This window comes from Lissotriton vulgaris, chromosome 6 (assembly GCF_964263255.1).
Source record: "Lissotriton vulgaris chromosome 6, aLisVul1.2, whole genome shotgun sequence".
Classification (NCBI taxonomy): domain Eukaryota; kingdom Metazoa; phylum Chordata; class Amphibia; order Caudata; family Salamandridae; genus Lissotriton; species Lissotriton vulgaris.
In genome coordinates this window covers 648,957,084-648,983,710 of record NC_141694.1, presented here as the reverse complement: position 1 = coordinate 648,983,710, position 26,627 = coordinate 648,957,084, and the positions used below count along the sequence as shown (strand labels likewise).

At 51.7% G+C, this 26,627-nt stretch overlaps 1 protein-coding gene across 1 annotated transcript in view; it reads right to left on the bottom strand.

Annotated features, from left to right (window-relative positions):
- MDN1 (midasin AAA ATPase 1) overlaps positions 1–26,627 on the bottom strand; it is a 2,142,100-nt gene that overhangs the window by 1,662,028 nt on the left and 453,445 nt on the right. Inside the window, exon 31 of the mRNA XM_086926648.1 lies at positions 10,450–10,580. Within this exon, the coding sequence (XP_086782774.1) occupies positions 10,450–10,580 (131 nt within the window). The remainder of the gene's footprint in view (positions 1–10,449; positions 10,581–26,627) is intronic.

Here is a 26,627-nt window from a genome sequence, read left to right as displayed (position 1 = left end):
CGATCGCCGACAGTCTCGGACCCCACACGGCGAGGATTGCTCCTCGGCGACCGGCCGCGGTGTGCGGCGCCATCGGTGGAGGACGGAGTGGGCGTGGCCTCCTGGCGGCCCCGTACAGCAGTGAACCGGCGGCCCGACCCGGCCCCAGGCATCGGCCGGCCCAGTAAGTGTGCGAGGACCGCCTGGGGAGAGGGGAACAGTGGGAGACGGTGAGTGCGGCAGCGCATCCTGGGCCCCCCTCTCCCCCGCAGCAGTGACACACACGTCTTGTGGGGACGTAAGGGAGATCCCACGGAGGCAGAAACGGGCAGAAAAGGGCCTTTGACATCCGGCCCACCACACCGCCTCGGTGAGGAAGTGAACGTTACCCCTCAGCACCCAGGGACCGGACACAGCGACAAACGCTCACACTGGGACGCCCATAACGAGGCGCAGTAGCCGACCAGCGAGGCCCCGAAGTGCACAGGGGTGGTCCACGCGGCCGGGGTCAGCAGGCAGTCGGGGTGAACGAGAGCGGCGGGCCGGCCACGATGGGAAAGCCGAAGACCAAGGCGGAGGAGGCGGCAGCATCAAACGCAGGGGAAGGGGGCCCTGCGGAACAGACAGACCTGCAGCGGCTGCAGGACCGAATACTGGACGCCATAACGGCCACCAGAGATGCGCTCCACAACGACATAGCGCAGGTGGCGTCGGGGCTGGGCCTACTCCGGGCGGACCACGATAAACTGAAAGACAGGGTTAAGGAGGCTGAGGTGGTGATCGGGGACATGGCGCCGGCTCACAAGGCGATGGAGAGTAAGCTGACGGAGGCCTTGGACCGCATAAGCACCCTAGAGAGACGGGCGGAGGACGCGGAAAATAGAAACCGACGCAGCAACGTACGGATCGTAGGTGTGCCGGAGACGGAGGGGACGGGAGACATGATTGCCTACATGGAGGAATGGCTGAAGACGGTGGTGGCGCCGGAAGGACTTTCGCCATTCTTCACTCTGGAGCGGGCCCACAGAGTCCCCTCAGGACCACCCAAACCCGGGCTCCCACCCAGACCGATCATAGCCAAGTTGCTGCACCACAAGGACAGAGATCTGCTCCTGCGGAGGGCCCGTGAGGATGGCCCCTTCCGGATTGCAAACAGTAGAGTCACACTCTTTCCGGATTTCACCTTCGAAACGCAGAAACAACGTGCCTCCTTCCTCACGATCAAGAAGGAATTGCGGACCCCGGGCATCCCCTACTCCTTGCTTTTCCCAACCAGACTACGAGTGGTAGTAGACGACAAGGCGATCTTCTTCGCGACTTCAGCGGAAGCTTGGGACTGGTGGGAGACGTACAAGGCCGGGACTGACGGAGCCAGAGTGAGAGAGGAGCGGGAGAAGGAGCGGGAGCGCTCGCCCCGGCGGCTGCGGAAATCGAAAAGACTCTGGAAAAGGGGACGGGGGCAGCTGGGCCCATCGGCCTCACAAACGGAGGCGGAAAGGCAGGCGGCGCTGTTGGAGGTGGGGAAGCTCGGCCGAGCAGAAGGTCCCGGTTCTAGAGGGGCCACAGACTCGGACACTCATGTTTCGGCCTCTGGATCGGAATCGGACTTGTCGGGGCTCCATCGCACGGAGGGGCCGCTGGTGACACCGCAGACGGCGGATGAGATCCTCAACATATGAACTACTGTCGATGCTGAACTGGTAATGCTTGGGGTGACCGGGAGGGGGGGTCGCTGCCCTCGCACATAGTGGGGGCCGGGGCACACGGCGTGGCTCAGGGCAGAAGTTCCATGAGGAATTGGGGAGGGAGGGTGGAGATGGGCGGCGCGGCCACCCTTTGGACAAGGCCGCACTCCGTAGGCCCTTAAGGCACCCACAGCTGCGGCTGTGTAGTTGAGACCTGGGTCATCAGGTACGGGAGTTTGGATGGGGACTGGTATTTCGATATTGGGGCCTGTTCTGGGGGAGGGGGGGGGCTCCACAGTTGGGGATTGTTTGCTTTTTTCTTTGATGTTGTTGACCCTGGGTATGCCATGGGCAGGGCAGTTTGGGGGTTTTGTTTCTTACAGGGGGGGCACCATCACCGCCAACGGGCTGGACCTGGGAGGAGGGTTTCGACCAGATCACTGGGATAATGGCTAATGCAAATGTTTTGACTTGTATGACCTGGAATGTCCGGGGCCTACACACTATGCAACGCAGACACAAAGTGCATGCCTACTTAGTACGGAGGGGAGTACACATCGCGCTGCTGCAGGAGACGCACCTCACAAAACGGGAGGGGGAGGCCCTACAAAGGAGATGGCGGGGCCAGGTTTATCACACCAGCTATTCGGCTTATGCGCGAGGGGTGCTCATATGGATTAGGGCAGGCACGCCTTTCCAACTCTCACGTCAATGGATTGACCGGGAAGGGAGATATGTGGTGGTGGAGGGGAAGCTCGAAGGTAGAGATATAGTATTAGCTAGCATCTATGCCCCAAACACGGACCAATTAGCTTTCCTAGCTGCACTGTCGGGGACGCTGGCCCACCCCCTTGCGGGCCCGGTCCTGCTGGGGGGTGACTCCATTGCCGACCCCCTGCTGGACAGATCTCACCCCCCCCTCCGTGACTCCCCGGTACATAGACTCTCTAGGGGAAGGAGGGATTGGCAGGAGAGCTGGGGACTCGTAGACGTCTGGAGAGGGCAACACCCGACTGATCGGGATTACTCGTTTTTCTCAGGGCTCCATGACCTGCACGTCCGATTGGACACCATACTTTGCTCCCAGGAGGTGCTACCGTGCGTCACCAGCTCGGAATACCTAACGAGGACAATCTCAGACCATAACCCGCTCCTGATCCGGCTGGAGTGGGTTACGGGGAAGCCCAGGGTTCCGCTCTGGAAATTGAGGCCTGAGACACTGGAGGACCCCCTCTTCGGGGAGGCCCTAGCGGAAGGCGTGACCTCGTATTTCGCGGAGAACGCAGGGACAGCAACTTCAAGGGCGATGGAGTGGGATGCCTTTAAAGTAGTGGTGAGAGGCATCTGCATTCGAGACTATGTGGGCGTACGGAAGGTACTGCTGGGCGATTTGGCGAAGGCGGATGCGGACCTGAGAGAGGCGGAGAGGAGGCGGCCTGGACGGCCGGAACTCCAGGAATCTCTATGTTCGGCCAAGGAGGCGGTAGCCGTTGAGGTGGAAAGGCTTTGAGCTTTTGACTACAAGCGGTATGTGCTTCGCTCCCATGTAGAAGGCGATAAGGTGGGCACCCTCCTGGCGTGGCTATCGAACCCCTCCAGGAGATGCGCTCCCATACTCCAGCTGCGGGATGCGACGGGAGTGGTACAACAGACTCAACTAGGCATAGTCAACGTGTTCCAGCAATATTACGAGGGCCTGTACAAGAGTGACCCGGGTGGCAGGGCAGGACTGGTAGATCCCTTCCTGGCTGACCTGCCCCTAGGTCAGATAGAGGCGGAGCAGGCGAAGGACTTGGGGACGGACATTGATGTGGGCGAGATACGACTAGCGGTGAGGCGTATGGCGAGGAACAAATCGCCGGGGTTAGACGGGCTCCCCATAGAGTTTTATAACAAATACCTGGAAATACTGGCCCCACGTCTCCAGACTGTTTACAAGGAGGCCAAGGCGACGGGTCGACTACCGCAATCGATGAGGGAGGCATTAGTGGTCCCACTGCTGAAGCCCGGCAGGGAGAGTGCTGACCCCACGTCATATAGACCGCTATCTATGCTCACCGCAGATTATAAAATCCTGAGCTCCATTTTAGCGGCGAGGCTCCTACCACACATGGCGGGGCTGGTGCATGACGACCAAAACTGTTTTATACCGAACCGCAACACCACGGCTAATATCAGACGGCTCATCCGCATCATGGACGGGCTCACCGAGAGGACAGGGACGGAGCTGGTCCTGTCGGTTGATATTGAAAAGGCCTTGGACAGCCTCGAGTGGGACTACCTCTATGCTGTCATGGAGCGCTTCGGCCTGGGAGCTGGCTATATCCACTGGACTAAGGTCCTTTACGCGGAAGCGATTGCGAGAGTAAGGGTGGGTCCGGCGGTGTCCCTCCGATACCCGGTGGAGCGGGGCACTCGACAGGGCTGCTCCCTATCACCGCTCCTTTTTGCACTGGCCATTGAGCCGCTGGCGGCTGCGGCCCGAACGGGGCGGCACACCCATGGAGTGCGGACCCGTGACGGTCATCATTTCATTTCACTGTATGCTGACGACTTACTACTATTCCTCCGCGACGGTGGTGAGGACCTGAGGAGGGCGGAGGCCCTACTTGAGAGCTTCGGAGAGGTATCAGGCCTACGAGTCAATTGGCCCAAGACGGGCTTGTACCCGCTACTGGAGGGCACTGCCCAACCGCAACATCGGTCGGAGGCGACCTGGAACCCTACCTGCATGAAATACCTGGGGGTTCACATCTACCATAAGCCGGAAGACTTACTCGAGGGCAACCTGGGACGATGTGTGCGCGGACTGAAGGGCTGTATGTCCTTCTGGTCCACATTACCGCTATCGGTGGCGGGCCGGATTTCCCTACTGAAGATGGTAGCCCTGCCGAGATTACTGTACTATTTCCGGACGCTCCCAATCTGGATACCTAGCTCCTTCTTTAAGCTCCTCAAATCTCAGATCACATCGTTCATTTGGGGAGCGGGACGGTGCAGAGTAGCGCTAGCCACGCTCTCTCGCCCGAAGGATGAGGGGGGCTGGCGGTGCCGGACTATGAGCTCTATTACCTGGCGGCTCAATAACAGATATTCACGCAGGAAGTGGCGAGGGTATTTCGGGGCCCGGAGGATGAAAGCTTGCGGGGGACGCCCAGGCACGTCCTGGCGTACATAACCCTCCAGCAACGGTTGGACAGTCGGGACTTATCGCTGGAACAGCGCACGTACCGACAATGCTGGAACCGGACCCAGAAGAGAGCGGGTACCCAGCGCCCTTACGCGCCTGAGATACCACTGGCCATGCTGACGGCACTACTACATGGCGGCGATTGGTCGAGCCTGCAGGAATGGGAGGAAGCGGGAATACAGGTGGTTGGGGACCTCTTTGAGAGTGGGGCGCTGCTCCCGTTCCGGGAGTTGACAGACCGCTTCGGTATCCCGATAGGGGGATTCCTGCTGCACGCAGCAGTGACCAGGGCGATGCACGCCCACTGGGGCACGGGGCTTGGGGAGCCCGAGACGGCAGCGGCGTGCCAATACACCATGATGGCGGCGGGCACGGTTAAGGCAGTTACATGCCTATATAATCGAATGATTAGGGAGAATATCCCTCCTCTCACATCCCTGAAGGCCAAATGGGAGGCGGATCTGCACAGGGATATACCGGACACGACCTGGGCACAACTTGTCCGCAGAGCTCGTAACAGCACAAGGAACGCCAGGTTCCAGCTGATCCACTACTATGTGCTACATAGGGCGTATCTGACCCCAGGCAGAATACGGCGGTATTACGGCGATGACACAGCAGCCTGCCCCCGGTGCCCGGAAGAGGGGGCTGAGCTGGTGCACATGCTATGGGCGTGCCCGGTCCTGCATGACTTTTGGCACGAAGTAGGGGAGGTACTGAATGAGGTGACTGAACGATCAATAGAGTACGGACCGGCCGAATGCCTTTTGCACTGGTTTCCCCACACCCCCAAAAATAAGCTCACGAGTAAGTTTATCGACATGGGGTTGATGATAGCGAAGAGAGAGATTACCAGGAATTGGAAGGCGAGGCTGGGGCCTGCTCCACGGAGGTGGCGGCAGGAGTTTCTGAAATGGGCCTCGGCTGACAGTGCACATAGATACCAAGTAGCGCGCAGGACCCCTAACCAGACAGCGGCTGACACTGCGACCGCATGGGAAATAATGGTGCAGGCACTCAGGGATAGCGAGGCTGACACACAGGAGGAGACTCCCGGAGGGGAGGGCACAGAGTAGGCGAGTTGAGGCCCCAGGATCAGCAGGGATACGGGGAGCATGAGGCTAACAACCCAGAGGTAGTCATAACGTAGCCTTAGGCGGGTTATGGTGTGCGGGATGGGGTGGGATGGGGGGGGGGTGTTTAGGGGCTAGCGCGGGGAAGGGGAGTTGGGGACTAGCGCGTAGTTTAGTAGGACTATAAAAGTAGACATACACTTAATCCGGACGCTAACCACTCCTTTCTATGGAACGTCAGGCATGGATGAGCAGAGATTTCAACGCCGCCCAACCCCCGGGTTGTGGGCCGGAAGGCTGTGTATTGAGTGGAGAAATGCATTGTATATCTGCTGACTCTTATGATGCTACTGCTAAACGTATATTGGCCTGTACAGGTATGTCTACAATAAAAATTATTTAAAAAAAATAAATAAATAGGAGCTTTGCTCCCACAACCCAGTGGCCTGCTTGCCAGCAGCCGCCAACCGGAGGCCCCTTATCTCAAATTGGATAACATTGGGCCTCAACACTGTGCACACAGCCGCCCTAGTTCTGCTGAGGGTGCAACAACAGTCCATCACTGACCCTGGGAGACCCCTGAGCCTAACCCCAGAACTTTAACTCCCACAGTCGATTACTGACCTGTGAACCGTTAACCTGTTTTCCTTCCATATGATAACATTGACACTTTTTCTCCAAAAAAGTTTCTAAGTGAGGAGTTTTGAAATCTAAAAATATTCTTTAAAAATCCTACAAATAACCAAAACATGTACTTACCTGTTTCCAGGAAATGTCCCGGAGCTGAATCTAGGTATCCAGCACAGAGGTAGAAAAATAACGTAAAAAGTAACTTACCTGTAATTTACTGAAAAAGCCTATTCATTTCAATGTACTATATTTGCTAAGTGTTGCATCCTACTGCATCCGCTGTACATCAAACAAAATACAATTTCTATTGCATTTTGAAACTGTTCTATATCCAGTAACTTATTACTGAAAATTATTTAATTTTTACCTCTGCCAGACTTGCTTGGTTCTAAAAATAAAACTGTATATATTTTTATACAAATACAATTGGCCTTGAGTTCAGTTATTGAGTGTGTACATCTCATGCTTAATGGGATAGTAAAAAACAAGGACCCCCTGAGTAGTAGAGTAAGCAAAACTCCTAGGACAGGGATAACAATGTATGTGAAAAAATTCCTAGGCAGTAACGTACTGGAAAACAAGTGGCATAAAATGACAGCAAGAAAAGGGCCAGAAAGGAAAGGCTAAAATAGAACGTCAATCCCGGCGACGTCGAACGGCGACGTCGCTTCGACCCAGAGCCCTGGGGAGACGGGGAGCAGACAGTGGTCATCCCTCTTGACGCCAACGTCGAGGCGATCGACGTCGACGGAGACCTGAGCAGTTTTCTGGCCTTCTCTTTCCTGGGGAGCCCCCAAGAGGCCGAAGTACGGGCAGAGAAAGAGGCCTCTCCATGCCCAGACCCACCTTGACCTTGCTGTCTTCTTTGCTCCAGTCCTTGGAGCAAAGTCTTCTACCTGTCCTTCAGGGTCCTGTTGGAGAACTGCTGGCAGATCTCACAATCGACAGGGACATGAGAAGAAGGGAGACAGAGGATACGCACCCTGTGTGGATCAGATTTTGCCTTCTTCCTGGCACACTCAGGGCATTTGTCAAATAAGGAAGGCATATCTGACAAAAGAATGGCCAAACTCACCAGATAACTCCAGCCAAAGGAAGAAAGAGCAAAAACACGTTGAGTGAAACACTCAACACTTGAAAAGTACAAAAAATTAGACAAAACACCCAAAAAGGGGGAGCTCAATGCTCCACGGTCCTGCTAGCAGGAGCCGGAAAAAACTGAAACTGGAGGGATTTGCTGTGCATTCTGGGATACCGAGAGCTCTGAAAAGTTTCCTTAAAGGCACAGTATCCCTTTTTAAGCCACATAATGGCAGCCTAAGGGGGGCTTGTCTGTCCATCCCTTCCTCTCTATCATTCCAAGGATTTTGTGAAGGGGAAGTTTCTCTATGGGTGAAATTTGGCAGACTGTGTTGAATATAATATTGGTGGAATATCCTTTGCATTTCTAGTTGAAGTACTGGACAGTGTAGCCTTGCAGGTATAATCTGCATTATTTGTCTTTAATTAACTCTTAGGTGTCTATGCAGGACTGCACAGAAGACGGCTTAAGAGATTATTTTTGATTGCTCTGGGGTTCCCGAACATGAACGGGACTATTCACTAGATTATGACTATACACAGAGATCCCCTACTACAGAAGGGACAGATTCCAAGGTCGTTAGATTGTAGGACAACCTATCGTTCCTGCCTTCAAACCTCTTGGAGGGGGTGAAGCTGAAGAGGAGTTGAACTAGTGTTGGTATCAATAACATTTAAAGACAGGAGTGTTCTGTATATTGATTAAACCTCAATTGGAGAGGTGAGGCAGGGTGACTGGGATGTTATAGGCTATCCATGTTTGCATCCAACTTCAGCGTTTGTATTCAATATAATGAGCTGCTGAAATCAATAACTATCACTGGTTCCCTTTTAATAGGAGTGATTTCCATTCCTTAGGCTCTATCTCAAAAACCTGTTCTTCTGTATCTGCTTCATCTGATGAAGACCAGTAACATTTTCTATTACATGGACTAAATTTCTCTGCAGGGACACATTTTCAACATAGAACTCCTGCTCTTGGTTATCACAAAATCCACAACAGAAGGCAATAACTTAGTTGGTACCACAGTATAGTCTAACATAGAAGCTTTATACTTTGAGACATTGGTAAACTTGAGTGGGCAATCTGATGGATAATGGCCAGTCTAAACGTAGGGCAAAAGCATGAAGGATGCCCTGTGAATTACACTCAAGTTCCTCTGACTGGGAACTGAATATTGTTATATCCTCAAAGGCAGATGCAGTCTGAAATACATTCTTAATTAGCATTACTTTGAGTGAGGTTTAAATTAAAATCACCAGTTATGAAAAACTCTGCAAAAACATACTGCTGTTTTAAATCTGCAATCACTACAACCAGACATTTACCATGACTTTCTTTTGTTTTGGGGAGGGGCCGACATAAAAATGTATGTTTACAATTTTAGCATCAAACTCACCTAAGAGAAGTTATAGCTACAAGGAAAGTCACCTTCCAGGAAAGGAACTGCAATGGGCAAGAGTCAAGCAGTACGAAAGGAAGGCCCACTAGCCTAGTGAGTACTATATTGAGGTTCCACACAGGAGTGGGAGGCGTCTGTGGAGGGATAACCTGTTTAAGGCCTTCCATGAAAGCCCTAATGACTGGATTTCTGAAAAGTGAAGTGTGCTGTCTATTTTGTAGGTAAGCAACTACTGCAGCTAAATGTAGTCTGACAGAAGTATAAGCAATATCCGACTTCTGTGCGTAAAGAAGGTAACGGACAATGTCCTGCACAGAGGCTGCGAGAGTCTCAAAATTCCCAGTGAGCCAGTAGTGTACGAGGTCTGTCTGAGGAACTGGCTCGGTAGCACAGACTGCTTGGTCTGGGTGGACTCCTCTGGTGAGCAAAGGAATGTTGCAGAAGCTCCAGCTAAAGGAAGTGGGTTCTTCACTTGTTTGGGATGGAGGCTTTTGCTTTGGGCCTACAGCTACATGTGCTATCAAGTTACAGTCTGCACAGACCTCCCTAAGCACATCAGAGTAAGACGGGGGACATGACTCCCACTAAATAGTGAAGGCATGGCTGCCACTATGCTCGGGTAACTCCAAGACCATTATACTTTTGCTCATCGGAAACTGAGACACTTTTGGCTTTTGGAAAAAGCACAGTGAGGGTTGCGAGCGACTGTGGCACAGAATGACTCACCTACAGGCCACTGACCCCAAAGACTGCACCCTGAGATTATATTGAACTGGATATATTTTTGCATATTTTCACTATAGCACCTGTGCTCACAAGTTGATTTTTCCATGTTGTTTTCGTATAAAAAGTAACAGTTTTTTGTAAAGCTAAGCACAGAAACTGAGAATCTTTAATGCAGGCTATTATTATACTGCTCTGTTCTTAAACTCCACCTCCACACTACCTCTGAGAAATCTTGCTACCCACCGGGTCCCCCGCCACCCTAAGGGTCATGTACATGATGTTCAGTCTGCAGGGCTAAAGAAGGTTAAACTCAGGGGCAGCAGATTCAAAAGGTCTCAACCACCATGATTGTGGCCCAGTAACCCCTTCCCCTTAGTCCTAAATGGGTGGTGACAGAATGCAAAATATATATAGGTGTAGCAAACAAATATGGAGGGTAAGATGTTTTCAATAACCAAAAACTCAAGCATTAAAAAAAAAAACGTTGGCAATATCGGAGACCTCACTTGACGCACCACTGTTCAACACATGCGAAGCAAAAATACAGCATGCTTTAGGTTAATAGATACCCAGCTACAGCACTACTATTTAAAGGATGTAATGAACCCATGCCCATTGTCAGTACAATGCTGCAACTACCTTCAACCCATCTCTGTAGAGGAGACAATAAAACAATGAAGTACCTGTTAAGTCGTTCTAAAACAGAATCATCTGCTAGAGAGATTTCGTCCATGAGGAAAAATCCTTCCTTTTTCATTGCCAACACCAATGGACCATCATGCCATTCAAACAGGCGAGTTTGATCTGCATCACCCTGTAGAGGATAAAAAGTAAGATGAGTCTCGAAGACCCCAGTAAAAAGGGTGTTTCGAAACTGGACTCGCTCATTAGCACTGAAATACAAAATTAATTAAGCCTGTAATCCTTCATCAACTATATGTCTTTAAGACATTTATGCCATGGCAAGCTTCTTCACGCAAGAGTACAGATATCATTGCAATGGAGTGCATTTGAATACTGACACAGCTTTGGTTGGAACAACCTTCACTTTAATAATACATTGCTCCTATTATCCACAGGGATCTCTCATGCTTCCATCTTATTTTGCACGTTAAAATGGTTACTTAACTTAAAAGAAGTGCATCTGAGCAAGGCCACATTTTAGTTACTCTTAAAATAGCCGCCCATCTTCCTATTTTCTCCAATCTCACCAGAGGAGAACTTTAGGGCTCTTCAAGACTCTGGTTTCAAATAAACCTTCCTTACTAGCTGTAATATTGGGGCAGCTCTGGAGGAGAAAATCCTACCTGGGTGGGCTTCAGAGTTTATCTCTAAGCCCTGATAATAACAGCCCAGATGGAGATTCCTGCCATGAAGTTCAAACAACAGAATATCATTCTACTTTTTCAGCAAAGAGATGAGACTTAACATTTTCTCATGGTATATCAGAATACAAGCTAAAGAAAATAAATCTTACATTTGGTAATGATACTTGTGATGAACACAGTATCTACCCTCAGATTCCACAAATAATAAATCTTCCATGGGTGCCTGACATGATCTGTAAAACTTCTTCCTCAGCAATAGCTCCCTTTTGCCACCATTCACAGCGCAGTTCACTTTAGATGTAATGATATCAGACTACATAAAGCACAGTCTTGTACAGTGGGATTAGTTCCTTACATTTTCCACAGACAACCAAGGCATTTAGATAGCAGTTAATAGGAGAAACAATAATGCATATCTTGGAATTGTACTATACTGTGCCCTATCTCATAAGCGGAGAAGGGAGGGTGATACGGATCCAGTGGAAATACATAGTATCTACCAGAACAATTGTTACCAGAAGGTAGGTTTTTCTTTTGATAGATGCCCATTTCCACAGATTACTTAATTTATGAATGAGTCTTAAGGCGATACCCTTAGGAAGGTGGGACTAAGCAGCACCAACTAACTCAAGAAGTCATGTAGACAGCACTGATGAAACATCCATCACTGCACGACTGAAATGTCTCACAGTGATTTTTGGCCCTGGTAAAAGGGTGGTTTCCCAGAAAATATCAGTAACTTAGACGCCCCTAGTACGCAACACAAAAGCTGCCACGGACCTTGTAAGTCTGCACAAATGCCACCTGCAGGGTATATTTTAGCCAAGGCAAAGCAGATTTTAATATAAAGGCTAAGCAAACGCGAAATAGTACGCTCGGTCACTGTTTTGCTTTTATTAACTCTGTAGATTTTGCTAGAGAGCTGACAATCCCACCCAGTTTCATCTGATATAGTCCATATAGTAGGAAACCGCATGCTTCGGGTCCAGCATGTAAAAATCCTCCTCCGCCTTAGAAGGATGTGAAGGGGAGGCAGGGAGAGTTATAGAAATAGCCCATGTGAAAAGCAGACAACTTTCAGTATGAAGGGTGGACACGTATATGAACCAGCTTGAGTGGGAATAAAAGAGTAAATGGTGGCCAGATCGATATGGCCAGAAACTTGTCAAATCAATGGCCTTAAGTAATCACAACATAAAAGGCAGTCTAAGAGCTAGCAGTCTGACTAAACAACTGTGCATCGGTTTGAAATTGGCGCCATAAGAAAGGTCAATATTAAATTTAAGTACCAACAGCTTCGAACAAAACAAATACAATAGGGTTTTTATGAACTGATACATTAGAGGTGAAATAAATAAGGAAGGTTGGCAAGAAAGACACAAAAAGGCAGCTAGGGCAGTCAAATACACTTTAACCCCTGTAGCACGGAGGATGAGATGTTATCGTCCTCCACATTACGGAGGTCTGATCTTTAGGGTTTGGAGGCAGTTCGGCAGCTTAGGAGGAATTAGGGAAGCTTCCTGTGCTTGCACTAAAGGCTTCCCACAAATAAAATAAACCTTTACTTACACATTTATTTTACATGATTAGTTTTATTTAATCTATCATTCACTGCTCTCAAATACAATTATTGCAACATTTATATATGTACTTTCTTGACAGGAGCGAAAAGGTTTGATACTGCATGTGACTTTACGTAGGATGTCGCTGAAGTATATAAGCCCAGGCTCAACTGCCACCAATGGAAAGCTACAAAAGCTAGGCATTTCTGAAAGCTAGGTGGTGTGACTTGATAAGTGTGGCTCAATGGTTAGAGCGGCAGACCCTGATGCAGAGGTCTGGCTCGGGACCAGGGTTCAATTCCCGCCTCGGCGGGTCTTGGGCTCAAAATTCCTCGGACCTGATAATTCTCACCTCGGTGCCTATTCCAATCATGGCGTCCCACTCTGCACGCTTAATCTCCACAACGGCCCCCACAACGCTAAGGATGCCTGGCCTCCACCTTGGGGGTGCCCAGGAGTGGACACCTCACAGGGAAAGCCAGGATGGGTTCCACAGCGGTATTCGTACAAGCGCCTTGAGACCCTTGCGGGTGAGTAGTGCGCTATACAAGTATCAATTTACATTTACATAAGGTGGTGTGATTTGTGTAGATCTTACTCCGCTTTCTTAGGCAGGCTGACCTGAAAATGTTAAACTTTTAACTAAAATCTAATATTTTCCTCATTTCTATAAATGAAAGTTTGGTAATGCAAATGCTACTTACCAGTATGCATCTGTTCTTGGCATGTAGGGCTGCTGACATTCATATCTGTGCATAGATCGCCGCCTAGTGTTGGGTCTGGATGATTGCACATTGTTGTCCTGGAAGAGTCTTCGAAGTATCACGAGATAGGTGGCTCCTCCCCTGGACTACAGTGCGCATGGGCATCGCCTCCATCCCCAGATTGTTTTTAGCCATTGGCAGAGATGGAGTGACATATGTGAGTGATGCCCTATGCTAAGAGTATGAAAATATGTGTAAAGAAAATACTGCAGCTGCTACAGGCGCCGGGGAGGAGGGCGGGCGATATGAATGTCAGCAGCCCTACATGCCAAGAACAGATGCATACTGGTAAGTAGCATTTGCAGTTCGAGGCATGTGGGCTGCTGAATTCATATCTCTGCATAGAATACATAGCAGTCCCTCCATTAGCGGCGGCCGCCCGTGCCAGCTGCAGCCGTTTGAAAAAGCGTTTTGAGAACAGCCTGGCCAACAGCTGCCTGCTGTTTAGAGTGCACATCTACACAGTAATGCTTAGTGAAAGTATGTGTGGTAGACCATGTAGCTGCTCTACAAATATCTTCTAAGGGAATGTTACCTAGGAAAGCCATAGAGGCCCCCAACTTTCTGGTGGAGTGGGCTCTTGGTGGAATTGTGAGAGTGCGTTTAGCTTCAGCGTAACAGATCTGAATGCATTTCACTATCCACCTAGCGATCCCAGCTTTGGAGATAGCATTTCCCTTGTGGTGTGAGGCAAAAGCAACAAAGAGTTGCTTGGTCTTACGAAAATCTTTAGTTCTGTCGACGTAGTACATCAAGGCTCTTTTAACATCAAGGGTGTGGAGCATCCGCTCCGCCAGTGACTCTGGGTTTTGAAAAAACACTGGTAACTCAATTGTTTGGTTCATGTGGAATTGAGATACAACCTTGGGTAAGAATTTAGGGTTAGTGCGGAGCACCACCCTGTTAGCGTGTACTTGGAAGAAAGGTTCTTGGATGGTGAGCGCCTGCAACTCGCTAACCCTCCGTAGCGATGTAATCGCTACTAAGAAAGCAACCTTCCAAGTCAGAAACCGAAGCTCACAAGAGTGCAGTGGCTCAAAGGGAGGACCCATCAGCCTTGTAAGAACCACATTGAGGTTCCATTCTGGAGCTGGTGGTGTCCGCGGTGGAATGACCCTTTTGAGTCCTTCCAGAAAAGCCTTGATAGCAGGGACCTTAAAAAGGGATAGGTGTTGCCTATTCTGAAGGTATGCTGCCATCGCAGACAAATGAATGCGGATGGAAGAGTACACCAAATTGCATTGGTACAGGTGGAACAGGTAGCAAATAATGTTCTGAATGGAAGCGTCCAGTGGGTCAATATTGTGGTTTACACAGTACATGACAAAACGCTTCCACTTGGCTGCGTAACAAGCTCGAGTAGTGGGCTTCCTTGCCTCCCGAATGATGTCCATACAATCGGGGGGAAGATTGAGGTAGCCAAACTCTAGGACTTCAGGAGCCAGATCGCCAGGTTGAGCTGTTGCGGATCTGGGTGCTGAATGTCGCCATGGCTCTGCGTCAGAAGGCTGGGGGTGAGATGAAGCCTCTGATGCGGTACCACGGAGAGTTCCAGAAACGTGGTGTACCATGGTTGGCGAGCCCATGTTGGAGCAACCAGGATGAGAGTCATCGAGTGCTGCCTGAGTTTGCGTGCCACCAGCGGTATCAGAGGTGCTGGGGGAAAAGCGTACGCAAATCTGCCTGACCAGTTCATCCACATCGCATTGCCCTGTGATTGCGGGTGTGGGAACCTGGCGGCGAAGCTTTGGCATTTTGCGTTCTCCTTTGTGGCGAACAGGTCTATCTCTGGATGACCCCACCTTTGGAAGTACGGTTGGAGTACTGATGGGTGTATCTCCCACTCGTGCATTTGGTGGCTGTGCCTGCTGAGCAGGTCCGCCATCTGGTTGTCTTTGCCCGGGAGATGCTCCGCCATGAGGAAGATGTTCCTCTGAATGGCCCACTTCCACATGCTCTGAGCCAGATGAGACAGCTGCGGAGAGTGGGTGCCTCCCTGCTTCTGGATGTAGTACATGGCCGTCATGTTGTCCGTCCGGATCAACACGACCTTGTTGGACAGATGTACTTTGAATGCCTTTAAAGCCATGAAGATTGCCATCAGTTCCAGAACGTTGATGTGCATCTTCCGCTGCTGTAGTGTCCATAGTCCCTGCACCGTGTAATGGAGTACATGCGCTCCCCATCCCTGGAGAGAAGCGTCCGTTGTCAGGATAATCTGTGGCACAGGCTCCTGGAACGGTCGGCCCTTGCAAAGGTTTTGTGGATTCCACCAATGCAGAGAGTTGTACACCCGACCGCTCACCAACACTAGGTCTGTCAGTTGCCCGTGAGCCTGAGTCCACTGACGTGCCAAGCACTCCTGAAGCGGACGCATATGTAGTCTCGCGTGCGGGACGATGGAGATGCAGGAGGCCATCATGCCTATCAACTGCATGAACACCTTCGCTGGAAGCGAGTGCTGAGGTCTGAATCGTTGGATCAGAGTCTGGATGCTGGCGATTCTCACTGAATTTGGCTGCGCAGTGGCTGCCAGCGTGTCTATCGTCGCGCCCAGATACTGCCGTACATGGGCGGGCTGGAGATGAGATTTTGGATAGTTCAGCGAGAATCCCAGATCGTGCAGGAGATGAATAGTGCGTGACACGTGGTCTGCGCACTGCTGCTCTGTCCTTGCCTGAATGAGCCAGTCGTCCAGATAAGGATAGACGTGGACGTTTTGGCGTAGCAGATGCGCCGCCACAGTCGCCAGGCACTTTGTAAAGACCCTTGGCGCTGTGGTGACCCCGAACGGCAGAACCCTGAACTGGTAGTGCTGGTCTAGGATTGTGAATCTGAGATACTTCCTGTGGGAAGGATGCAGGGGGATATGAAAGTATGCATCCTTTAGATCCAGTGTGGCCAGGAAGTCCCCCTGTTGAAGCAGAGGGAGAACCTGCTGTAACGTGAGCATATGGAAGTGCTCCGAGAGAATATACCAGTTGAGGGGCCTGAGGTCCAGGATGGGCCTGAGGGATCCGTCCTTTTTGGGGATCAGAAAGTACAGGGAGTAAACCCCTGTTCCCCTTTCTTGCAGTGGAACGAGCTCTATTGCCCCTTTATGCAGCATGACTGTGACCTCCTGCTGCAACAAGTGCAAGTGCTCGCCGGACATAGGACGGCTTCTTGGAGGAATGTTTGGTGGAGTGGAAGTAAGCTCCAGACAGTAACCGTACTGGATAAGAGATCTCACCCACCTGTCCGTGGTGATGGATTTCCACGCGGGCAGGAACTGCTGGAGTCTCCCCCCGACCGGTGTTGAGTGGTCGGGGGGCAGTGACAAGACGTCACTGCTTGTTGGCGGCGGTGGACCTGGAGCTATTGTTTCCACGTCCCCTGCCCTTGACATTGTTGCCTCTGTAGCCACCTCTACCCTTGTTGGTGTATGAGGTCTGGGTATTGCTTTTATAGTACTGGGTGGATTGCGATGCTTGACCCCTGGAGGTGCCTCTGGAATTGGAGCGGCGAAAGGAACCACCCCGAAACTGCTGAGATTGGAGGGCCCCCATAGACTTAGCAGTGTCCGTGTCCTTTTTCATTTTTTCCAGTGTCGCATCCACCTCAGGGCCAAACAGGTGGTCAGGATTCACTGTTTGGTTGAGTATGGTCGTTTGGATATCAGGTTTAAAGCCCGAGATTCGAAGCCATGCATGCCTTCTCAGCAACACACTAGTGTTGATCGCCCTGGAGGCAGTGTCAGCCACATCTAGTGCACATTTGATGGAAGCGTTAGTGATTAGCTTGCCCTCCTGAATTAACATCTCCCCAGCCTCCTTGTACTGGTCAGGTAGGTGCTGCAACAGTGTTTCTAGGGTGTCATAGTGAGCCCTATCGTAGCGTGCAAGTAGGGCCTGCGTGTTTGAAATACGCCAGATGTTAGCTGCCTGCGCAGCAATCCTTTTTCCTGATGCCTCGAATATTTTCGACTCTTTGTCGGGGGGAGGAGCGTCACCAGTAGTCTGTGAATTCGCCCTCTTCCGAGCGTTGGATACAACCAAAGAGTCCAGTGGCAAGTGTCCCTTGATGTATGTTGGATCCGAGGGCGCTGCCTTATATTTCTTATCAATGCGAGGATTGATGACACGCGCCCGAGTGGGCTCCTTGAAGACATCCGGCGCGTGCTTTAGCACCCCTTTGAGCATTGGCAATGTCTTGACTGACTTCTCTGCCACTGAGAAAGTGTCAAACAAAAAATCCACATCCACAGGATCTGAGTGGAGTTCGACATCATGGTTGGCTGCGGCCCTCTCAAATTAGGGCGTTGAAGGCCGCAGAGTCCTCCGTCGGTGAGGTCTTTGCCGCAAAGAGCTGCGGTTCCTGACCCGATTGCGGGTCATCTGCGTCGGCTCCGGCCGACCAGGGTTCATGTTCCTCCTCCGGATTCGAGTACGCCGGATAGTTGTACTCGACTTCCTCCTCATCGTCACCCTCCCCTGCGTTAGAACGCGTAGGAGAACGTTCCACTTGTTTGGGAGACGAAGGCTCCATAGGGGCCGAAGCGCCCGCCGAGTCCTTCTTGTTTTTAAGAGGAATCCGAAAATGTTCAAGCACCGGTTCCGTGGTGAATTTCCGTTTGAGGAGGGACAATTTCCCAGTATTGGCGTCGATGATGACCTCACGGCGCTCTTCCTCAGCGAGTGGCTGGAGCCGAGGCTTCGACCCCGCCAGCGACGCTTTGGGCGTCGACACCTCCTTCGAAGGTACGTCCGCCCCCTGCTTCGGAGCGAAGGCTTTCAGCGTAGACTTTGGCGGCAGGGTGTAGCGAATAGGCGTCTGCGCCTTCGCCGGCTTCGATTTCACTCCCTCTGGTTCGGGAACCTCAGCGTTTCGAATCCGTTGGAGGGATTCAACGACCTTCTTCGTCAAGGCTGGAGAGGGCTTGACTGTCTCGAGCGATTTCCCTGAGTCGGGAGTCGAGTCTGCCGGGGGCAGCGTCTTCGGAGTCGACACCTTGCCATCCTTGGCCCCGACGGTCGGAGCAGGCACAGCCGGAGCCTTGGAATCGCTTTGGCGCTTCTTTGGAGCCTTTTTCGGGTCGTCGACCTCGACCATCTTCGGCGCCGACGCAGCCGCGTCGGCCACCTTCGTCTTCGGCGTCGACCCCGAGGCCTTGGGATCGGCCATTTTGGCGTGGCTTTTCAAGTCGGCCATTTTGACTTTCTTAGGTGTTGACGCCTCTAGAGCCTTCTGCCCCACCAGTGGAGCTTTCACTTTCGGTTTCAAAACCGATGGTGTGGATCCCGATGGCTTCACTTTCGTTTTCTTAAACGGGAGTGGCGCATCAGAAATGTCCGCGGCCGGGCCGAGAGGCGGGGCAGTTGGACTATTAGCAAGGTCTTGGGTAAGGCCCGAAGGCGATCCCTCGACCTGGGCCGTATGTTGGGGATTAGCCCCTGAGGCAGTCTGGGGGTGCTCTTCCTCCGAGCTATCCCCCACGGTGGCAATGGCCCCATCGTCGTCCCCTACCTCGTCGCCGGCTTCATCAAACTCCTCATCTTCTGCGTCGTAGTCCTCTCCCTCCGACGCAGGGCTAGAGTCCGAAACCTGAAAGACATTCTCGTTGTCTTCAAATGCTTCAAAGATGTTGTCCGGCGGGGGCGCAGGGGGCGCCGACAACTGGGCCTGGAGTCGAGCGGCCCGACGATGCTTTAGGGTCTTCTTGCACCGGACTTTGAGCAGGCCATACACCTGGCCTCGTCATGGTCCGGTGATAAACACTTGTTGCACACAGGGTGCACGTCGAGGTGCGAATACTTGGAGGTGCACACCGGGCACCTCTTGAACGGAGTCCGTTCCATGTTCAGGAACTTGGAGCGTCGAGTAGGCCCGTCCGCGCCGAGAGCACGCGGAGGGGCAGGGAGTGTTCGGAGCTGAGAATAAGATAACCCGAACGAAACAAACCGACGCCCAGCCTAAAGATCTTTTGGTCTCAAGTAGAAACGTAAAACTACTATCGGTTCCGACAGAGGGAACCGAAACACATCCGAACCCAATGGCGGAAAAAAACAATCTGGGGATGGAGGCGATGCCCATGCGCACTGTAGTCCAGGGGAGGAGCCACCTATCTCGTGATACTTCGAAGACTCTTCCAGGACAACAATGTGCAATCATCCGGACCCAACACTAGGCGGCGATCTATGCACAGATATGAATTCAGCAGCCCACATGCCTCGAACACTGCAATACTCTTACCACCCAGTGTTCCCACACCCATCCCAATAAAAGAAGGCATTCCATGTGTGTGACTGGGCCTTTCACTGCACCAGGAAATTATGAAAACTGGGACAATACGCTGCAACCCCTCAGCCAGAGGGCTCTAGGAGAGGAGGGAGGTTGAACCAAAGCGGTTTTGAAGTGGAAGATTGAGTAGAAGATGGGAGACTGGAGTTGCTGTTGTGACACCCTTAGGCCTATCCCTCCATTGAAACGATCAGAAGGACTCTTCTGTGATGCAACTCAACTAGGATTTTGCCATTGTCAGGAGGGATGGCACCTGGAAAAGCCTAGAAAATTATTAAATTGTTGATGGAACTGCTTGACTGAGGAAGCTAGGAATGCAGAGGGCACTGTGGTTCAAGCGTTTTTGAACCGCTCCAGGAAGGAGTCTGTTTTTCGCCAACTAGCTTCTTGCCAACAAAGCGCAAGTCCATTAGGGAAACCTGAACATTCCCTGGAAACCCTGTGTAACACATCTAGGTATGCCTGCAAAAAGCAACCACCATAGCTATAGAATGGATGGACAAGATGCTGACCTTCAATAATGCCTTATATGGTAGACATGATCTAGCCACAGATTCCTTACCTTTGAACTTCCAGGCGCCAGGTTTTTTCGTGGCAATACCACTGCACGCCGGTAGGTGGCATCGGTCGGTGTTGTGACGTCCGCATCATCAATATAACTGCCACTCTGGCGCTCTGACATCAGTACTTTTTACAACTTTCCATGCCAGAAGCTCGAAGCCATGAAGTGACCGACCATGGTGTGTTAAAAAATGAAACGCTAGGGCTCTGAAGGGAAACATCCCTGACACCTGAAGCCAATTCCGCAGTGCGGGGAGGATGGGTGGGTCGTTAAGAAATCTGCGGCTAGATCATGTCTCTACCAGATAAGGCATTACAGAAGGTAGGTAACTTGTCCATCTGATAGAGACCTCTAACTGCAGATTCCTTACCTTTTAACAGATACCCAAGTAATCCCATTACCAGAAGAGGGACAACAGAACGGCTTAGTCCAGAAAATCATGGAAAACAGAGCGATTAAACATGCTTTCTCTGCGAACCTGAGAATCCAGATAGTACTGTCTGGCAAACATATACAGAGATGCCCACATGGCCACTTGGCAGATATCGGAGACGCAAACACCACGCTGGAGAGCCGTGGTGGCTGCTTTTGTCCAGGTGGAATGGGCCCTAAGCCCTTTAGGTGGATCCTACTGTTCTAAGGCTCAACTGATTTTTAAATATAGGATAACCCATTGGGATATAGTCCTTTTCTGGACAGCACATCCTTTCTTTGCACCCATGTATTCTATAAAGAGCTGGTCATCCGATCGAGGTGGAGCGATAATGCTCTTTTTGGGTCCAGACAATGGAGCTGTTCCTCTTCCTTGGAAGGATGAAGGGGTGAATAAAAAGTGGGCAGGGTGACAGACTGACCCAGATGGAAGGGTGTTACCACCTCAGGCAGAAAAGACTACTAGTCCAGAGTACTACATTGTCCAGAAAGATAGTCAGGTAAAGAGGCTGTGAAGACAGTGCCTGCAGTTTTCTAACCCTCCTGGCAGAGGTTATTGCCACCAGAAAAGGTGTCTTGATGGTGGGAAACTGCAGAGGGCTGTTATGCAGCGGCTCAAACAGTGCACACACCAGAAAGGTGAGAACCAAATTAAGGTCCCACTACGGCATGATAAAAGGTGAAGGTGGAAACAAATGGGTTAACCCCTTCAAGAATCTCTGCACCAGAAGAGATTAGAAAAGAGATGGCTGATAAGGTAACTGAAGAAAAGAAGAAACGGTCGAAAGGTAGCCCTTCAGTGTACCAGGTCAGGATCAATGTTCATGTCTAGAAGCTCGGGAAACCAAACTCTCTGTGGCCAGTCCAGAGCCACAAGAATATCTTGTTCCCCCCGGTCACTCCTGATCTTCAAGAGCACTCTGGGCAGGAGTGGTATGGGCTGAAAGGGGTATAGAAGGGGGGCGTGGCCAGGGGCCTACGAAGATGGCCGCTTAGCCCGGGAGCTCCTCGGAGCCTCAACCAGTCGCCCCATAAATGTCCGGCAAAATCCGTAGGTGCCGCACTTTGCCTGCATCCCTGAGCTGGGGAGATACGGCGGAGCCGGTAGAGCCCACCCTGGTCTTTCTGCCTGCTCCCGGAGCCGTGCTGTGGCCGGCGAACGGAGGTAGGGCGCACTACAGAGGCGCTGCTGTGCGGCTGGAGGGCCTGGGCGCTACGAGAGGACCCAGCTTATAGGCCATAGCGGATAGGAACGGGTGCCGCAACGGAAGACAACGGAGGTGAGGAGCGGCTGCTGAGGGGCCACGGCGCTGGACCACTGCTTGCTGCAGCCCCATAATTCTGCTTTGTGGGCCGCCTAGACCCCCTGTGAGCCGCATGATTGCAGCACGGCCAGGGGGAGGAGCGGCCTGCGGGATGCCTGGAAAAAGGTGTCTGCATTTGCGCCGGGCGGAGTGCGTGGTGGCGCCAACATCAGGGAACGCCGAGTCTGTGCATTTGGGAGCCCTCTACGTGGCCAGGGGCCCTGGGCCCTGGGAGATGCATCTGGGGGCTGAGAAGGTACTAGGAGCAGACATCGTCAGGAGCCACTGAGGGCCCCTTGGGAGACCGCGCTTGCATCTGGGCAGAAGACCAGGATGCTCCACATTGTGGCTGTGGATGGGGTTCCTGCATACACCGAAGACCACACGCTGGCTGCAGTGGGGCCTCCTGATCTCCTTTGAGGAGGTGTTAGCTGGTGAAGACAGCGGAGGGGGACCTGGTGCAGGCATCGGCGGAGGGCTAAGCTGTGACTCCGGAATTGCAGCCAGGACCTGCTTGGAGACGGAAGGCCTCGCCTGCTGGCCTGGTGGCCATACTGCTGACACATAGTGAGGGGATCAGATCTGCAAAGGAGCTGGCGCATAGGGGCAACTTCTTAAGCTACACGTGGGAGACACTGCGTGGCGACAATGCGGCCCAAGCAACCAACCGCCACACAAACCAATAAACTAGATAAATATACAGTGCAGAAGGGGACACCACAGACAGACGGTGCAACGGAGGACCCTGCTGGGTAAAAGGAACCGTCGCTGGCGTCCATAATGACAGCCATACAAACGCTGGGGGCCACTCTTGAGACCAAGATAGATAAAGTCTCCATTGAGGTCAATTTACTGCGCACGGACCTTGGTAAAACCTCGGAAAAAGCCAAAACTAATGAAGCAGACATCAGAGTTCTCCAAACATCTACGAAGGCCATGGAACAACGGATCAACAAACTGGCGCACCAGCACCGACAGATGGAGGCGCGCCTTGAGGACCAGGAAGGGAGGGCCCGCAGAAATAACATCCGCATGTTGGGGGTCACGGAGGAGCTGGAGGGGCCCAGTGTGGAACATTTCCTGGAGGATCTGATCTTAAACCACCTCAAACCCAAAAGGCTGTCAAAGATCTTTACAGTCGAGCGTGCCCACCGAGCGCCTATCCCTAAGCCCAAGCCGGCGGCTCCGCCAAGGACAATAATTGCTAAAAACCTGAACTACAGGGACAGAGACGTCATCTTACAAACGGCTAGGCAGGCCGGGGACCTGCACTACGAAAATGCCACGATCCGGTTTTTTCCGGACTTCACGCTCCAGGTGCAGAAGGAGAGGCGCTCTTTCATAGGTGTCAAAGCAGCATTGAGGGAACGCGGAGTGAAATACATGATGTTTTACCCTGCCAAGCTCATCGCTGGGGGCAAATCCCTATTTTTCACCTCGCCAGCAGACGTGCAAGACTGGATCGATCGGGAATCCAGAGGAATTGAGGACCGGGCCGGCGGTGCGAACTAGAGAAACACTCAGGCTGGATCGCCAGTCTCAACGGCCTGGAGATCGGATGTCGACGCGCAGAGTCAACGCTCCTGGAGATCAAGGTCCGCGAGTCCCCGGTGGGGGACCCTCGGAGAGGGGACAGACCATTGACGGTGAGAGACCTGCCGACCTGATCATCAGCTAATGTAAAGTATTGGGGGTACTGATACTGGAGGGTGTGCCATATACGTTGTGCTCGGAAGCTGAAATGTTGGGGGGAGAGGGGGTGGAGTATTGTTGGCCCTATAAGGATGGGGCCTGGTTCAATCATACCCTTATTATGATATATCCCCTTCCTCTGTGCCGTGGTTTGGCGACCTGCACGGGCCCCCTTCGGGGCTGTAAACTTGGCAGCACAGGACTCTGCTCTGCCGCTGAGGGACATAAAACTTTGGCGCAGCTGGAATGTAGACGATTAAGTGTAAGGTGCGGTTTACGGGGGCGGGAACAGACGAAGGCTGGAGTTGGGGCCGGTGCACGCCTCTCAGAGAGAGGAATCCCTGGGGGGAGAGACGGGGGGTAGGTGTTTGTTTTTCTTTCTTCCTTTCCAGTTTGGGGCGAAAGGCGCTCTGCTAATTGAGGATGTGGGTAGTTCAAAACCTACAAAGCAGGGAGGGGGGTTCGGGGGGGGGTCACAGTTGTCGGGGAGGTGGGGGAGTGGAGGGGACAGATGAGTGGGAGGGGGGTGGTTGGGGACGGGGGAAGAGGCTTGAAGTGGCCACACAGGCTATGTTTTGATGTTTTGCAACACTACCGGAAGGTCTATAGCAGAGGATCTGACCGGCCAGAGGAGGACTCTGTGGACTTGCTAGCGGACATCCGTCTGCCGACTCTCACGGAGGCAGAGCGGGAAACCTTAGAGACATTGCTCACTACTGAGGAGTTAGGCCGAGCCATCTGTGACCTCCGCTCAGGGAAGGCAATCTCCGCCGATTGCATGGCGTGCTGAGGCGCTACCATACCCTCCGCGAGGAGGCAGTAGTATCGCTTGATGCCGCTATGGCATTTGATACTTTGGAATGGCCTTATATGATGGCAGTCCTCCAGAAATTGGGCTTTGGTCCTGAATTTATAGGGTGGGTGTGTCTTCTCTACTCGGAGCCCCTGGCCCAAGTCACAGTTAACAACAAAATCTCGGAGGTCTTCCGCTTAGAGAGTGGGACGCGACAGGGGTGTCCCCTCTCACCTCTGCTTTTTGCCTTATCTTTGGAGCCGCTAGCTGCCTGGATCAGACAAGACCTCTCCTTAAAGGGGCTCAGATGGGCAGAAGGATGGGAGGACAGAATATCGCTTCATGCGGATGACATCCTTCTTTACCTCGCTAGTCCTCGCAAGTCACTCATAGTAGACATGGACATTTTTGCCAGTTTCGGGAGGAACTCGGGATACAGTATAAACTGGGGCAAATTCGTCATGTATGTCCTCAACAGCGACTCTCTGGTGGACCTCCGTGGCTGCCCGATTGAAGTGGCCACAAACAGGTTTAAATACCTTGGGATCTTTGTTTCTAAAGACGCTGCTACCCGGTATGAGAAGAATCTCGTGCCCCTGTTGGTCTCTGGAAGACAGACATGGACTGGTGCATGCTCCAGGAGAAGACTGTTTATATAGTCAAGGGGTGCCCACAGAAATGGGTCGGTATCTGGTCCAATTGGAATGAGTATAGGGGTCACATTTGCGAACCCCCCCCTGGTCACCCGGGCTGACGAACCACTTGCACTACTGAATTCACAATGATGAATTGTAAAGAACAATGTCAAAGGTACCCAACCCCTTATTTCCACTTGATTTCCTAAGGTACGATTGTATGTCTTGCACTGTATGACTGATGTACACCACTGTTTCTTGAAAGTTTATAAAAAGATTTTATAAAAAATAAAAAAAAAGAAAGGGGTATAGGAGGCCTGAATTCCACTAGAGAACAAAAACATTGCTGAGCAAGTGCCGCCTTGGAAGCTCCAATGCGTAAAACTGCCGACATTGTGCGTTCTCTTAAGGGGCGAACAGATCTAACCAAGGATCTCCCCATCGCTGAAAGAGCCCCCGTGGTACCTCCCAATGGCGACGCCATTCATGATCCTAAACACGTCAAGTAAGTCGACAAAAAGTCGAAAAAAGTAGCTGTTTTCAACGGATCAGCATGGCTGGAGCGGAAAGAAAAGAACCAACGTCAGCGCGCTGAAGTGGAGGTTCTATTGATGACGCAGACTTCACCAAGACGACGACTAACATGACGTTATGCGGAGTCGACCGACGCCACCTAGAGGCGCACATTGGTACTACTAACAAGAATCTTCCAGATCAAGCCCGACGCCTGAAAGTTCAAAGGCAAGGAATCTGTGGCTAGATGTCTATCAGATCGAGCTAATAAAGGAGCAGCAGCTTGCCTCATTTAAGGAATTGTTTGGAGGCGTCATGATCATCACTCACTAGATTGGGGAAAGGTTTGCTCATGTGATCAGGAGGGTGTATCACAGCCAAAACCCAAGGTAGCATGTTGTTTTAGCAGGGTACAATACTCGGCTGCCCCTAGCAAACCTTTTCCGCCAATGTAACAAATATGCTACTTACCAGTATGCATCTGTTCTTGGCATGTAGGGCTGCTGACATTCATATCTGTGCATAGATCACCGCCTAGTGTTCGGTCTGGATGATTGCACATTGTTGTCCTGGAAGAGTCTTCGAAGTATCACGAGATAGGTGGCTCCTCCCCTGCGCATGGGCATACTCTCCATCCTCAGATTGTTTTTCGCCATTGTGGCAGAGATGGAGTGTAATACAGTGAGTGATGACCATGCTACAGCTGCTACAGGCGCCGGGGAGGAGGGTGGGCGATATGAATGTCAGCAGCCCTACATGCCAAGAACAGATGCATACTGGTAAGTAGCATATTCGGTTTGAGGCATGTGGGCTGCTGAATTCATATTTGTGCATAGATTATATAGCAGTCCCTCGTGTTCGCGGCGGCTGCCCGTGCCAGCTGCAGCAGTCTGAAAAAGAGTTTTGAGAACAGCCTGTCCTACAGCTGCTTGCTGTCTTGAATGCACATCTACGCAGTAGTGATTCGTAAATGTATGTGTAGTGGACCATGTGGCTG